Here is a 17,350-nt window from a genome sequence, read left to right as displayed (position 1 = left end):
CATGCAAAATGGCTTCTTGATACGTATTTGTGGCTAGAGGGATGTGTACCAACCACTAGTCTTGACAATGTATTTTCCCATAGGATGGCCGAAATGTTTGAAGAGAGCCAAGGATAAGACGTCGGTCATCCAGCATGTTGTCAGCAGTTGCGATCGCATGTTTTTTGCGGTTATCACAGAAAATTCTGTGACACTCTGGTACTCAAAGGTGAGCCCTTTTCTTTTGTCAACACATCAGCATCTTCTCAAATGAACGCAAACAGTAGACAACATTATTTTTCTTTTACGCTTTGTGTGTATTTGATATTCAGTGTTTACTTTCAGTTTCTATTTAGATTTACACATACAATAATCTGTTTTTAAGGAAGAGGCGTGGACGCCGGCGTTACGCTCTAGTTCGGTAGAAAATCCAGTTTGACAAGTCTGAAAAGATTCCACTCAGCGCTGGCACTGCCCCGATTGTAACTTGAGTAAGGAGGAGAGTGAGGCAAAAGAGTTCAGCGCCCTGTGGCTGTGGGGGGGAAAGGAGGAATAGTAACATGAAAGAACTAGCACAAGCCCGAAAAGCGGAAAGCGTATGGTGGTGATTTCTAAGAGTAACTGTAAGACTAAGACTAAGAGTAAGAGATTCGCTTATTTAACTTAGTTAGAACCCAGCTAAAGAAAGAGCTCAAATAAGATGAATTCGTCTACTGTGGTTGATACATTCTATGGTAAGATCTGTGTAGTCTCTAGAATGACCCCCCATTGAATTTGAAGTATATAATTGTGATGTCATTGTCACTTGTTAACTAGAATTTATCTTTAATTTTAATTTTAAAATTCATACATAGGCTACACGTTTTTTGTTTTTCCTGATCAATCTGTTATTTTTAACCAAAAATATGTCATGGTCATGACAGAACAGTGAAACCTGATGATAATGTATATTTAATACAGTTGACAGTCACTGGTGATTTGTAACATTTAATTAACATATATTAGTGTTACTGTTGGTGCTAGTGCTACAATATTATGTGGTTTATGAAGCATTTCAAAACACACACAACAACAGATAATGCAGTACCTCCCTCATCCCAGTATTCCCACCCCATCCCCTCCCATTTTACTTAATAATGAATTTAAGAGAGTGGTGTAACTGCTTCAGTTTGGAATTGTAAACATGTGGCTTGTAATGTAAAGCATTATCTTGAGTGGGAAAAGTTAGGGTAGTGAGTAACCCCTTACCCCGACCCCTCCCAATCCCTTGTCAATGATTGATCTGTGCCTCTCGTTTACTGTGAACTTGTTAATTTTAGAAGCACTGAGATGTAAACTTGCAAGCAATGTTGTGTATGGTCAAAGTGATAGAGACTATGTTCTTTTCTTTCTTGAAAGTTAATTCAGTCTGAAACTAATTAATTCCTTTTTTGTTTTTGAGTTATTAGAATGCTGGCAGTGCCATATTGTATAGCAAAGTTTTCATTGCAAAATCAATTATACTTTCACTGTTTTTTCATAAATTTCAGATGTGACTTAGTGGCTGTGTTTATAAGCATTCATTTTTATTGTTTTTATTTCAGCCCTGCATTCAGATTGTATGCCACGTTGCCTCCAAAGCTTTTGTGGAAGAAGTGGGAACATTCAGACAAGCAGAATGGAAACCAGACTGCTCAATGTTAGCTCTTATGGTAAGCCGCAGAAACTAACACTTTACTCTCTTCTAAACTCTTTGAATAATACCCGGAATGACACTGGAACTGGAAACCGGTCACAAATACCAGTTGATATCTTTTCTGACAGATATCCCCTACCAAAAGTTTAATGTAATTATTTAAAAAAAAAATTCTGTTCTTCATAAAAAGTGACTGTCTGATAGCTCTTCAGAAAAATGTTGGCAATTAATAAACTTACACTTACAGTTACACACATTATTTTGGAGAAAAGTAAATTTTATACAATGTAGACAATTTGACTTTTTTAGACATTTATTTTATGAATGTACTAGTTATAATTCCTAACATTAAGAAGTAACAGTGAATGTGTGAAGATTTTATCTTAGAGTTTGAGGACTCGGAAATGGGGCTACAAGTTCATGTAGTTTGTAAGGTTTTAACTTCCAGTGTTTTGTTTCTTTTTACATTTAGTCAAGTTTTGACTAAATGTTTTAACATAGAAAGAGAATCGAGACGAGGGTCGTGTGTGTGTGTGTGTGTGTGTGTGTGTGTGTGTGTGTGTGTGTGTGTGTGTGTGTGTGTGTGTAGAGCGATTCAGACTAAACTACTGGACCGATCTTTATGAAATTTTACATGAGAGTTCCTGGGTATGGTATCCCCAGACGTTTTTTTCCATTTTTTGGATAAATGTCTTTGATGACGTCATATCCGGCTTTTTGTAAAAGTTGAGGCGGCACTGTCACACCCTCATTTTTCAATCAAATTGATTGAAATTCTGGCCAAGCAATCTTCGACGAGGGCCGGACTTTGGTATTGCATTTCAGCTTGGTGGCTTAAATTACAAATTAAGTAATGACTTTGGTAATTAAAAATCTGAAAATTGTAATTAAAATTATTTCTGTTAAAAAGGATCCAAAATTACGTTCATCTTACTCTTTATCATTTTCTGATTCCAAAACATATAAATATGTTATATTCGGATTAAAAACAAGCTCTGAAAATTAAAAATATAAAAATTATGATTAAAATAAAATTTCCGAAATCGATTTAAAAACAATTTCATCTTATTCCTTGTCGGTTCCTAATTCCAAAAACATATAGATATGATATGTTTGGATTTAAAACACGCTCAGAAAGTTACAACGAAGAGAGGTACAGAAAAAAGTGCTTGGCACAGCGCAACCACTACCGCGCTAAACAGGCTCGTTAATTTTACTGCCTTTTGCACGAGCTACGGTCATTGTGAAAAAATGCAGTGCGTTCAGTTTTATTCTGTGAGTTCCACAGCTTGACTAAATGTAGTAATTTCGCCTTACGCACCTTGTTTCTTTTTCAGACATCCAAGAGGTGTGTGGTGTTTATGCGCAAGGAGCTAGATCTCTCAGTACAGAACCATCACTGTCTGTATGTGCAGCAGGAAGGCAGGTCAGTGATGGTTTATTGTAGTAGTAAAACTGTCTGATGACCATAATTTGTTTCTTTGATGAATGAAAGTGAATTGAGTACAGGGGAACCTCCTTTTTAAGACCTCTACAAAATCCGAGAAAATCAGGTCTTAAAAAGGAGGGAGTCTTAAAATGGGGAAATTTACTACAGACGTTATGAAGAGAAAATTTGAAAAGTCAAGGTCTTAAAAAGGGAGAAGTCTTAAATTGAGGGGTCTTAAAATGGGGGTATCACTGTACTACAAGTGAAAAAGCAGGTGGGGAAGTTTCTCTTTTGTGGGACATTTCTGTTGAATTTTTATATGATGGAATAAAATTACTCAGATTGGATTCAGCAGAATTGTTCGGTACAAGATTTGATTGATTATTTATTAACATTGGACATCTGTTAAATGAATATATATATATGTGTATTTCAACATTTGATTTACAACATGCATGTACACCTATGTGTGTGCCGGTGTCTGCTTGATCGTTTTCATGATACAATTTATCCTACATATGTGAGAGAGACACCCGTGAGATAATCATTCAAACCACACGTGTGTATATCATGTAAATGAGGTCATGTCAAGTAAGTCTGGCAGGGACCTGTTTTTCCACTGCTTATGGTGCCAAAGTCACCGAGACAAACGTCATTATAAAAACACAAATTACGCTCGCTAATCACGCCACACTTTCAGAGTGACGTTTCTTTGCTTTGACGTAATAGATTGCACGAGAGCTAGAGGCTTTAGAAGAGATCGAGGTTCCAAAACAAAGCGTCTTCAATTTAGCTGCCTCGACTGCAGGACATTTTCAGTAAAATACACGTAAGTACAGTATGTAGGATAAACAGAATACTACATGGCTTGCTGTTTCGTACCAGATTTACACTCGTTGCTTTTTCAAATAGTGAACAGCTCGCTTTCGCTCGCAGTTCAATATTTAAAAAACCAACTCGTGTAAATCTGGTACGACACAGCAAGCCATGTAGTATTCTCTATATTCACTTTTATTACAATACAACATCGTGCATGCATGTACACTGGTCTATAAGTGTGGAGGCAGTATGAATCCAGTAATAAGTAAATTGGTAACTATGCTTGTAATGTATCAGAAAGAAAATAGAGAATACTACATGGCTTGCTGTGTCGTACCAGATTTACACGAGTTGTTTTTTTAAATATTGAACTGCGAGCGAAAGCGAGCTGTTCACTATTTGAAAAAGCAACGAGTGTAAATCTGGTACGACACAGCAAACCATGTAGTATTCTGTTTATCCTACATACTGTACTTACGTGTATTTTACTGAAAATGTCCTGCAGTCGAGGCAGCTAAATGGAAGACGCTTGTTCTGGAACCTCGATCTCTTCTAAAGCCTCGTGCAATCTATTACGTCAAAGCAAAGAAACGTCACTCTGAAAGTGTGGTGTGACGTGTTAGTTCTAAAGATTCATGAAGGGTAATTAGCGAGCGCAATTTTTGTTTCTATAATGACGTTTGTCTCGGTGACTTTGGCACCATAAGCAGTGGAAAAACAGGTCCCTGTCAGACATGCTTGACATGACCTCATTTACATGATATACACACGTGTGATTTGAACGATTATTATCTCACGGGTGTCTCTCTCACGTATGTAGGATAAATTATAATAACAACTTTAGCGTTATGATTTTCACGGGCAGGGTGACACCAATTCCTCGTCACAACATCAATGGAATACTGGATAGTGACAGCGTTCCTGCCTACAAACTGACTGTAGTTTCTCACCTTGTTCTGTCTGCCCCTATCTCATGGTGAGTTTCAAGACACTATCTGTGAGTTGTGTGTGTGCTTGCCCATGTGTTTTGGGGGGGGGGGGGGTTGAGTTGGGAGAGAGTGTAATCTTCTTTCTGTCTATTTCAATATCGGTATAGATCTGTCTCCGCATGTAATTTGACTTGCTTTTTTTATTGTAACCGTGTGCCGAAACACTACGATCACCTCGGGAAGCGAAGTGCAATCAAACAGGATTGAAAATGTTAGGGCTAATTTCTTAGCCCTATAAAAACTGTTATGCAAACCCGAAGGTTTCCATGAACATACAGACAATCGGAAACCACCAGACCCCATCACAAACAGAATTCTACAATCCACTGGTGTTGACTTTTAAAGGCCAACAACTCGGGTGCAGAGTCTGCTGTGAAAGGAGCGGTAGCCTCCCCTGTCACATTATGGTTCTTCATCTGTGTGTCTTCTCTTTTACATAATATTACATGTAGCTCTGTAGTTAGTGTATATAGTTTTAACTCCGTGACGTTTTTTTCTGGAAAAGAATACTCTGTGTTTATGTGAACATCATTGTTTGTTCAATGTGCACGCAGTCAAGATTTACTGTTTATGTTTGCTTCTGTTTGCACTTGTGGATCCATGCAGACAATATATGCAATGTAAAATATTCATTTTTCTTTTCATTACCAGAATTATGTATGACAAGTAATAATATTTACTAATCATAAATAATTCTGGCAACAAAAATACAAATAAGTTGTTAATGAAGTTTACAATGACATTGCAATTGGCATACATTGTGATCCATATATATATTCTGCATATATTACTAATATGCAGTATAATTAACACACATGTTGGCAGGAGGCTCTCATACAAGTACAACACACACAAACATGTGTACATCCGCATAGGTTGGTATATTTTGACAGCTGGTATCCTTAAACTGACTGGTACAGCTGTCTGCGTGTCTTTACCTCCTAGCTGTGATGAAACGTGCATACTTGTTATTGCAGTCCTTGTTGTTTTGCACATTTTTCATTTGCGTGACATCTGGCATCCATAAAACAACAAGCGTATGTCACTTGTATTTTAAACCCCAATGTCTAAACTCTAATAATATTGTACTCATCAAAAATGTTTCTTCTTTTTGCCACATTCTCTTGATAAAGATCCCTCCGCCCATTTCCCGCCCACCCCCCTCTTCTCCCCCAATCGTATCCACTGTACCCTCCCAATGAATAACATGTTTGATCAGTTGTTGTTTTTGTATCATGGGGGACACATATTATACAGAGTTCTGTGCAGAATGGATGCATGTGTTTGGTGTCAAAAGATAGACGGAAGATGATGAAACACCCAGTTTTTTGCTTGCCAAGCAATCAAAAATAATCTGTATACCTTTGGTGTGTGTGTATGTAGTTTTTGTTGTTGTGCATATTATTATTAAGAGACACAGATTGAGATACACACTTGCACTCTGTCTCAGTCTCTCGAATCATAGACATTCACAATCACACCGTGCTGTCTGTCTCTCTGTCTCCATCTCTTTCTCTTCCCAGGTATATATCCTGCAAAAAATGACTCCAGCTTTGTTTCAGTGCACAAACACTGAAAAGAGAATCTATACATGTACTCCAGTATAAACCCCCAAGAAATAAGCACTTGGCTGATGCAGCCATTGTGCAAGAAGTTGATAAGTTTCCAATCAGAATGGCCTGAGACTGATTTGGGTTTCTGAAATCGAGAACCTGACACGAAATTGAAAGCCATAGTTCATGCACTGATGAATTCAATTGTTAAGTGCAGTCTGTGCTGATTTCCTCGTAAATGTGGAAAATCTGAGAAAACTGTGCTGAAAAAAATGCTTCACATTGATTGATTAGAAATTCAAATCTTTTTAGAGCGTCTCTTTGGGTTGTCTAGTACTGTCTGAGCCCTTCAAAATGCCCACTTAACAATCCTCAGTGTTGTTACTGCTACTGTTTGTACTACTGATCTGTTTCAGTGTTTCAGCCATTTAAAACGTTCCTTTGAGTTTGAGTCTTCTAAATTTGTCATCAAAATGTGCATCATTTGTATGAATTGAATTTGAGCAAGATTTAAGAATAGGAGTTTGGAGCAGGCAGGCAGTTTAATATTCCACTGTCAAATAGTGTACACAGTTCAAGTGGCTAGTCAAGTTAAATCTGCAAGAATTGATGGAGTTGTGTGTGTTTGTCCATATTCTTGTATCTTCTTTCATTTCCATTACCGGTAAGTTTTTTTTCACCCGAAGGCCAGGGTGCTGTTTCTGCCCCCCCCCCCCCCCCCCAATCATAGCAGATGCAGGTGCCTGCAGTTAACCTTTGTTTTATTTCTGTGGTATAACATAAGGGTATTAAATTCAGGCCAAGGATGTTATGGATTGGAAGACGCTTAAGACAAAAATGGGTCGAGTTTATTGATCCTTTGGGTATCTGACAATAACATGCCTTCTGAAGTGATATTGAAGGTTATTATTGACAGATTTTCATCTCTTTTTGCGGAATGGCGTTTGTGAATGTCTGTTTGTTTTATGATGTTTGGTTATTTTATTTTCATCTTTTTCTGTTTAGGATTTGTCTGTTTTAGTTTTACAATGCACATTTGTGCTTGTCTAGCTGTCTATGTAGTACATGTACATACTGTTTTGTAAAGTTTTAATGTTCACATTTCTAGATCCACACTTTTATCCACATTAACATCAAAAGGATTCATTAACATTGTCATGTCATGTCATGTATTGATGTAATTCAAAAGAAAGAACTGAAACTGAGGTCGCGGCCGGACGTCTATCAAACAATAGAAAACAGAGCGGAAACAAGTGAAACTGAGAAACAGGAAATTAAGTGTGTGTATTACAATAACATAGCAGGATAAAGAAAGGCCGGATAATGCTGTCCTCAAACCACTGATGGCGAGTTTGGGCGAGTTTGTTGGTGCATAACACACCCGGGGCTCTCCTGGCCAGTGTTTTGTCTCAAAATAAAGGGCTGTTTTTAGACCACCAACAGCGTTCTGCATAATACAGAATTGATGTTGCTTTAAACATCCAAAAGCGAAGACAGTGAGACACAGACAAACGCACATGCAGACATGTGGTTGGACTCAGGGACAAAGAAGACACAGACAAACGCACAGACAGACATGTGGTTAGACTCAGGGACAAAGAAGACACAGACAAACGCACAGACAGACATGTGGTTAGACTCAGGGACAAAGAAGACACAGACAAACGCACAGACAGACATGTGGTTAGACTCAGGGACAAAGAAGACACAGACAAACGCACAGACAGACATGTGGTTAGACTCAGGGACAAAGAAGACACAGACAAACGCACATGCCGACATGTGGTTAGACTCAGGGACAAAGAAGACATAGACAAACGCACAGACAGACATGTGGTTAGACTCAGGGACAAAGAAGACACAGACTATGCATAGACAGACATGTGGTTAGACTCAGGGACAAAGAAGACACAGACTATGCATAGACAGACATGTGGTTAGACTCAGGGACAAAGAAGACACAGACAAACGCACAGACAGACATGTGGTAAGACTCAGGGACAAAGAAGACACAGACAAACGCACAGACAGACATGTGGTTGGACTCAGGGACAAAGAAGACACAGACAAACGCACAGACAGACATGTGGTTAGACTCAGGGACAAAGAAGACACAGACAAACGCACAGACAGACATGTGGTTAGACTCAGGGACAAAGAAGACACAGACAAATGCACAGACAGACATGTGGTTAGACTCAGGGACAAAGAAGACACAGACAAACGCACAGACAGACATGTGGTTAGACTCAGGGACAAAGAAGACACCGACAAACGCACAGGCAGACATGTGGTTAGACTCAGAGACAAAGAGTAACAGTTGCATAGAATGGCAGACACTCATCCACCCTTACTCATTAAAACGATATACATGCAGAAACAGAGAAGACCCACAACATCTTTATTAACGAGGCCGAAGGGTTACAGATAAGCAAGTATACTTGTTTTTAAGATTCAACCCTCGCCCCAAAGATTGAAAGAAAGTCAGCAAAACGTAAAACAGCACCCACCCACACAGACACGCACGCACGCACGCACACACAGCAACAACAACTGAATGAGAAAACATATTTAGTTTATGAGAACAAAAACAAGAATTGTAAAGTTTCTGTATACTACAAAAAATGCAAACAGAGTGAGAGATTGGGTGTCCCTGAAAAAAAGGAGAAAAGACAACAAACGGAATGTGCGCTGTGTTAAGGGCCCCCTTTTCTTGCCTTTCGGAAGATGTTTGGCAAGAAAGCGTGATTGTTGACTTTTCTCACAGCCTATTTGCTAGCGTAGGTTTTAATCAGGGGTCGAGGGGAGGCTTGAACCTAGAACACCGGTGCTAGTGAGGGGATCAAACGTGGTTGGGAATCTTTGGACTCGGTGGTGACGGTGTTGTGTGTGTGTGTGTGTAAGAGAGAGAGTGTGTGTGTGTAAGAGAGAGAGAGTGTGTGAGTGTGTGTGTGTGTGAGAGAGAGAGAGTGTGTGTGTGTGTGTGTGTGTGTTGCTGTGTATCTTTTTGTTTAGTCATTTGTGTGTGTGTTCGATCGTCGGCTGCCTATCTACTTTGATTGTATCTTTTGGTTTGTTTTCTCCCTCTCTCTCCTTCTCTCTATCTCTGCCTGTCTCTCTCGACTGGCGGGAGAGAAAGAAGGACACTGCGTAGTACGCGCGTACTAACCTGCACAGTATTTTCTGCTATTAGCACATGGTATTATATTGAACGTGCATGATTCGAAGAAAGATTGCGAGAAGTTAAAGGAAACGCACATAAAGGAATACTTAACCAAGACTTGGGAGGAGTCGGTCTAAACCTCAGAGGAGGGCGTATCGAATCATGTGCAGGACTGCATTATATTGCAAAACTTCAATAATGTCTTTTCACAAATGTCAAATGAAATGTTTTGCTTTTCAAGTTTGAAGTCAGCAAGAACCACCGTCAATGGAAGGCGCGACCTTTCATGGACCACACCCGTGACATTATGTTGAGCTCTGAGAATTCACTTTGTTGACTTTATGTTCAATGGTTTGTCGGAGTGCATCCGTCTTGTATACGGTGGTTCTTGGATCGGGGGGGGGGGGGGGGGGGGGGGGGGGGGGGGGGGGGGGATGATTAGCGAACAGAGAATAAGAAAAGCAAAATGCGTCAACACTATTGGGATCTATTTTGCAAGAAGGATGGGAGGGGGGGGGGGGGATAAGGGGAGAGAGAGAGAGTCATGTTTGAGTGAAAAAGATAGGGACAGGTAAATGTAAATCGGGTCGATGTGGTGGTGTTTTAATTTTTTTTAGGGGGGGGGGGGGGGTAATTGTGGTAATAGCGACTATTGACGATTCAGCACCTGGTTTTTGGACGGTTGGGTTCGGTTTTTCGCAAACATAATTTTTTACTGTCTGTGTATGTTGTGTGTGTGGTAACATTGAATTTGAGCACTGCCTTCGCCTTCCTCTGTTGCTTTTAATGGAAAATCTTCATACATTTAGTTCGGTATGAATAAAATATTATGATCTTGACGTGACCACACCCATGATACGAAAGGCATTGCGATTCCGCTGCTTGGTGGTGAATGGATTTAGAGAGAGAGAGAGAGAGAGAGAGAGAGAGAGAGAGAGAGAGAGAGAGAGAGAGAGAGAGAGAGAGAGAGAGATCAAATCAAATCAAATCAAATCAAATCATATTTTTTGAGAGATTGCAGACATAAACAATTTCTCTTGGGGTAGTTCGAGAAAATGTCTTTTTGCAATTTCTATAATGTTGCAACTGGTTTGGTATCGGTTTATCAATCTAAGTATGATGAGTCAGCCGAACTGTCCCGATCAAAAACAAAAACAAAACAAGATTGCCTTGCTTGTGCCTTCTTCCAAAGCGGCTGCACCTTTGGGGAGCTAAGTCTTTTATTGTTGAATTGATATGTGTTTGTCTGTGCACTTAAAAGACCTTTGGGTCGAAATGTCTGTGACTGTAAAGAATTGTTTTGTCAATAACAAACGTTCCAACAACTTTCCTTTCTATTTTTGATTCCAACTGTCCATGTTTTGATGCGTGTTTTTGTCGATTGTTTTTTTGTTTTTGTTTTTGTGTCTGTGAATAGAATCTGACATCTAATTTATTAATTAAGAATGTTCTCTAGCAGTTATCTTACTTTGACCCCCCTCAAAACAAAAGAGAAGTTGTACGTCAATGTCAACCTACTTGTTCAATGAACATCAATAACGTTTGAATAATTATGGTACCTCTTCTCTCGACATCATTTTGACCGGCCAAAGGTGTCTATATTATTGAACATAGGTAACCTTCATAATAATATACGGATACTGTGGTCGAGTTAATAAACAAGTGGACAGCCGAGTTGGTTCTGAGAAGTGTCCTCTCATCAGACGAGCCTAACTTTGGATCTGTACCACTGTGTTTGTATTTACACGTACAGCCGGCTTTCTGCTGCGTTGAGCTTTGCGTCGATTGCAGATGGGTCCACACACTGTATTTACACGTACAGCCAGCTTTCTGCTGCGTTGAGCTTTGCGTTGATTGCAGATGGGTCCACACACTGTATTTACACGTACAGCCGGCTTTCTGCTGCGTTAAGCTTTGCGTCGATTGCAGATGGGTCCACACACTGTATTTACACGTACAGCCAGTTTCTGCTGCGTTTTGCAGATGGGTCCACACACTGTATTTACACGTACAGCCGGCTTTCTGCTGCGTTGAGCTTTGCGTCCATTGCAGATGGGTCCACACACTGTATTTACACGTACAGCCAGCTTTCTGCTGCGTTGAGCTTTGCGTCGATTGCAGATGGGTCCACACACTGTATTTACACGTACAGCCGGCTTTCTGCTGCGTTGAGCTTTGCGTCGATTGCAGATGGGTCCACACACTGTATTTACGGTGAATGGCTTACACGGATGCTTGTTTGGTATTGACGGTGAGTGAAACTGAAACTACACCTGTCTCACTACAATAACGGACACTCGGCATACCGTTTACTGTGTATCATTTTGCACCTGTCGTTTGCGCGGTGGTGGGTTGTAATAGGAGACCGTTGAGTGTTTTTTGCGTAACAGTCTGTAGTGTTCGCGAGAACGTTACGTTCGTTGTTGTAAGGGAAGATGATACTTTGAAGTGGACAGACTTTATGCTGATTATCACGAGATTGGTTTTAATGTGAAATCCGTGGGTCTGGTTAAGGACATTGTATACATTTACAAACATATTATTATCCGCAAGACACAGACGGATTCGTGTTTATGCAGAGACAAATAGGACAGTCAGAGAGAGAGAGAGAGAGAGAGAGAGAGAGAGAGAGAGAGAGAGAGAGAGAGAGAGAGAGAGAGAGAGAGAGAGAGAGAGAGAGAGAGAGAGACGAGAGAGAGAGAGACGAGAGAGAGAGAGAGAGAGAGAGAGAGAGAGAGAGAGAGAGAGAGAGAGAGAGAGGCGCAAAAGAGCTTTGAAAACATGTATACTTTATTCGAATGTGTATTTTTGTGTGGGGTGGTGGCTGTGGGAGAGAGAAGTATGGTGTAATGAGGTTGTGATCGTTGCATGTGCATGGACAAGGTCTCGATTATATTTCATTTTCGGAAGGTACCATACAAACAGGGGGTACACACAGTAACACACTGGAGGCAAACCATAGAGTGATATACCCTTAGAGAATCATAATGATATGAAGTGGTTCTTGGTTTTATTCATTGAATTGAATAGCAGACTGTGAGAAGATCCTTCTTTACTTCTTAACAACAGGGTTATTCATGAGACTAGATTTTCACTTGTCAGCCCCTTTCAGTCACTCCTTCAAAGTGAAATGAAATTAACTGAAAGCTATGGCTGAGTGAGTTCAGCGATCCTCTGCTGAGCCTTCCTCTTTTAATATTAGCCTAGTGGCTGAAAGAGAAGAAGAGGTTGCATATATATATCCCATGACCTCCCTTCTTTGTCTCTGTTACTTCAGTATGGGTATATATGTTGTATTTTTATAGCTCAATAAATACATCATGGACTCCAAAAAATATATGATAGTGCAGATTCCGATTTGGGCAAAGGACTACTTTCCTCCCGACCTTTGACCTCGCGCCGAACAATGTGACACATTTGTATGAAGTTCTAAAATCGTATTGCACGGCTCAGAAAACCATATCAGTTGCACGCAAAAATGAATCTCAGAACTGATCTGATGTATGAGATGCAATAAGCAAAAGTTTCTTTCATTATGAAAGCAATGCAGGTCGAAAAAAACGAACATTCAACTTACAAGATAACCAGATGCTAGCGAACCAAAACAAAAACACGAGTACCCTCCCCTTGCATCGTTAGCAGACGACTTTTGAGAATCTGTCGGTAGTGTGTTTTGGTGTGCGCCTTCAGCTATCAAACATCGGCTGTTTCACGTGATTTGCGAGCAAGTCTACTCTTTTGCCTGGCTCTGCAGTAAGTCCACATATTTTTCCGTAATCCAGTCATATTCCTTCAAAATGCAATCAATCGGCGGTGACAGACGTGTCAGTCGGTCGCGTTTTCCTCTCACCCATACCAGTTTAAAGGCACAGTAAGTCTCCCGTAAACCATCACAGAGCTCCCCGAGCGTCTAAATACAGTACAAGCATACTTCCATTTGAACGCTCACCGAACGGGAACATCCTGGCTGCTTTCTGTCGAGCGTGAGACATTTTCCAAGAATTTATTTTCGTAGACTTGTTCCGTTAACAACAACGGCGCCTCGTTTTTGCGCTAGACCTAACTTTTAAAATCTAAATAATAAATTGACAGCTTGTTACACAAACATTCTTTAATCATAAAAGAATTCGTTTTTCATCAAGACAAGATCAGAACAATTCGAAGTTGTGAAAGTTTAAAAAAAGAAAAGCCCGGAAGCAGGGTTACGCAAGGGTCGTAGCAGACGACGGCCGGTTTATCAGTGCAAATCGCCGTTCCTCTCAACAGTCAAAAGCTATCGCTAGAGTTCTTGTGAACCACAGCCGTTGTTTCGTGCATAAAAAAACGTGCTATTGTAGATAAGCTCACGTCGAGTCGCATTCAAATGACTAACTATGACGACTGCATTGTGAAAAGGGAAAACTGGATCACACGGGTTCACGATGGCTCAGGGGTAAGATAAACCACGCAAAAATAAATTCTTTGAAAATTGTTCGCTCTTTACGGAGGGCACCTAGGATGTTCTCAATTGGTGAGTGTTTAAATGAAAGGGTGTTTGTACTGTGTGTAAAAGCCTGACCGTATCTGTGATGGTTTACGGGAGGCTTACTCTGCCTTTAAGTTCATCCATGCAAACACACTCGCAAAACAGTTTATCACGTAGATACATTCAAATAGGGAGCAAATGGTTAAATCTAAACCTACATATTTGTTCCCTAAGATTTGCTTCTCTGTCAATAAGCCTAATTACACACGTTCGAGAAAAACAACGTGGAATCAATTCTGAATCGAGTAAGCCAAATGGGTCCCAACCCCGTTTCGCCCGTTCTGCCGACCTGAAACGCAAAACAAAAGAATTGTGCGCTTCAACTAAATTAATTTCTATTCGACTTCATTACTTTCTTGCAACTTATGAACCTTTACTTAAAGCTTTTAAATGGTCTGAAAGTAGTGTTACCGCGTACTTATCGATGCACTCATTCGTTTTATTTTTTCAGCGACGGTCACTTAGTTTAAAGTTGCAAAAGGGCTAAGTCTCGCTGGCAACAGTTTTACCCTGCACAGATCGCAACAGTGCCGCTAGTAGTCTACACTTCGTGTTTGATGGTAGAATGGGATATACAGATTACAACACTCGTGGTTTTTTATATGGCTTGTATTTCAGTCAAGACCCAGCGGGAATATCAATCGAGAGCCACTCGCCAGAGGCTCGTGTCTCCCGATGATATTCATCCGCTGGGTCTTGACTGAAATACAAGCCATATAAAAAACCACTCGTGTTGTAACCTATACATATAGCATCTATAATCATCATTACATTGTAAACATAGTGCCCCATTTTCGGTGCCAAGAAAAATGTACTGCTTGACTTAGTGAAAGCGGTGGGTTGGCTTAGATAAGTTAGAATGAGCGCGTGTGTACGTAGTGCTATCTTTACTGCCTGACTTAGTGAAAGGGGTAGCTTAGAAGGAGCGCGTGTCTACTGCTATCTTAGCCGTCTTGTCATTGATCCTGGAAAGTGCTTTTTTCAGCCATTTGTGTGTATAGAATTTGAAAAGCTACAGATCATGAACAGAACGTATCTTGTCAACAAGAAATGAAAGAATTCCACTTCATTTTCATGTTGCATTGATCAACGAAAACGCTAAAAGCGATACGCCCTTCATTCAGTCAACCACGTGGGGGTCTGAAACTAGGTCTGAGATTATAATGGTGTTTATTGTGATGTAGATGTGTCCATACTCTGTTCGATTTAAGGGAGTGGGGGTAAAAAGCAAATAGAGCCTTTGAGCATTGAATGACCTTATCGAGAGTTTATTGAGTTTGAGTAAATTGTTTAATCCTTGTTGCTTTTGGATTTTGCCTTCGAGGGAAGCTTTCTGGAAGTTCACGAATAGCTCTCTCTCTCTCTCTCTCTCTCTCTCTCTCTCTCTCTCTCTCTCTAGTGTAAGTGTATAGTATGCTTCCATTAACAAGCACACTTTTGAATTTTTAATTTTTATTTTGTTATACCTTTCCCCATTTTTTTTATATTTTTTTTTATAAATTCTTCATATTTGTTTTTTGTTTCATGTGTGTATTATAGTAGGGACTAGCTGTAAGAAAGGACCATATGGACCTAATGCTATCATCCCTCGGTAATAAAGTTTTCGAGTTCGAGTTCTCTCTCTCTCTCTCTCTCTCTCTCTCTCTCTCTCTCTCTCTCTCTCTCTCTCTCTCTCTCTCTCTCTCTCTCTCGCTCTCTTTTTTTTTTTTTTTTTACTTGTATGTTTACCTTTTGTCATTGTTTTACGTTTGTATATATAAACCGGCACGGTTGGCCTAGTGGTAAGGCGTCCGCCCCGTGATCGGGAGGTCGTGGGTTCGAACCCCGGCCGGGTCATACCTAAGACTTTAAAATTGGCAATCTAGTGGCTGCTCCGCCTGGCGTTTGGCAGTATGGGGTTAGTGCTAGGACTGGTTGGTCCGGTGTCAGAATAATGTGACTGGGTGAGACATGAAGCATGTGCTGCGACTTCTGTCTTGTGTGTGGCGCACGTTAAATGTCAAAGCAGCACCGCCCTGATATGGCCCTTCGTGGTCGGCTGGGCGTTAAGCAAACAAACAAACGTTTGTATATACATGTATATAAGATTAGAGTAGTCCCTCTCTGGGCGAGGGGTGGTTGAAAAGAAGCTCGTTTGAATTGATTATGCCACAACCCTCGTAAAATAAAATAATTTGATTTGATTTGATCTCTCTCTCTCTCTCTCTCTCTCTGAGCTCGCGAGATTTCGCCGAACGGGCAGGTCGGAGTTTTGGAGCTGCGCTTCAATTTAACCAAACGTCGCCAATAACTCTTCAAAATGACAGTCGTTGGCTTGCCAACTGCTGCAGAAACAACCCTCCAAGCCCTGCTCCACAACCACCAAGTCACATCGTGGAAAATCGCCGGCAATGGAAGCAACTTGACTTTTGTTGTCAGATTTGCACCGGCGACCAATGATGGCGACCAAGCTACACGCTACGTTCACAGTGTCACACAGGAGAACACGGTCCAAAGTTTTCGCAGAAAACCACCGAGCCAGATGAGAAGAGACAAGAAGAGAGCCGAGGAAAGAAAAGCAAGACGAGAAGAAGAAGCTAAGGCAAGTGAACCTTTTAATGGGCCGCTTCTCATTGAAACCACCCCCGAAAAACTACTGTGTCATTCCCACACCACAGAAGTACACACACCTGACACAGACATCAACACGGTGATCGCTGCAAATTCACGTGCAAACTGTAGTGACTCCAATGTGTTGGCAAGTGGTGACCCATTTTGTGGTTATTCGGCAAACTTGCACGCAGAAGAGCACGGTTTTAAAACACAGTCTAAGTCACCTGAACATATGACAACAGAAAGCGTGCCTGGAGAAAACTGTTTTGACCCAGCAGAGGATGATCCTTTAGACACGGTTAAAAAGTATACTGGGACAATCATGGACAGGCCGTTGCAACGTCGTCTGCGGGACAGGCGCAAGAACAACACACTTCACAGAATTGTGACAAATGACAACTCCGAAGAACCTCTGTATATTTTCGAGACGGACGATTTAGTGCTTGTGTCCAACCCACAGAGTGCGGTGTGCAGCGACGGAGTAACATTCTGGTTCATCAAGCAGGGTTCCAAGAACATGATTCCAGAAGAACTGGGCTACATGCAGCAGCTCGCCTCGTGGAGACCAGTGGACAGATGGAAGATACACCAGTACCATCTACAGCAAATCCAAGCAAGACAGAAGA

At 40.8% G+C, this 17,350-nt stretch overlaps 1 protein-coding gene across 1 annotated transcript in view; it reads left to right on the top strand.

The window, feature by feature from the left end:
- The first annotated feature begins 9 nt into the window (after positions 1 to 9).
- Positions 10 to 17,350, top strand: part of LOC138967427 (guanine nucleotide exchange factor subunit RIC1-like) — a 68,894-nt gene continuing 51,553 nt past the window's right edge. Inside the window, exons 1-4 of the mRNA XM_070339977.1 lie at positions 10 to 208; positions 1,563 to 1,670; positions 2,992 to 3,080; positions 4,768 to 4,878. Of these exons, the coding sequence (XP_070196078.1) occupies positions 68 to 208; positions 1,563 to 1,670; positions 2,992 to 3,080; positions 4,768 to 4,878 (449 nt within the window). The 5' untranslated portion in view covers positions 10 to 67. The remainder of the gene's footprint in view (positions 209 to 1,562; positions 1,671 to 2,991; positions 3,081 to 4,767; positions 4,879 to 17,350) is intronic.

This window comes from Littorina saxatilis, linkage group LG5 (assembly GCF_037325665.1).
Source record: "Littorina saxatilis isolate snail1 linkage group LG5, US_GU_Lsax_2.0, whole genome shotgun sequence".
NCBI classification, from domain to species: Eukaryota; Metazoa; Mollusca; class Gastropoda; order Littorinimorpha; family Littorinidae; genus Littorina; species Littorina saxatilis.
Note: the sequence above shows the minus strand (reverse complement) of the source record. Positions and strands in the feature narration are given on the sequence as shown.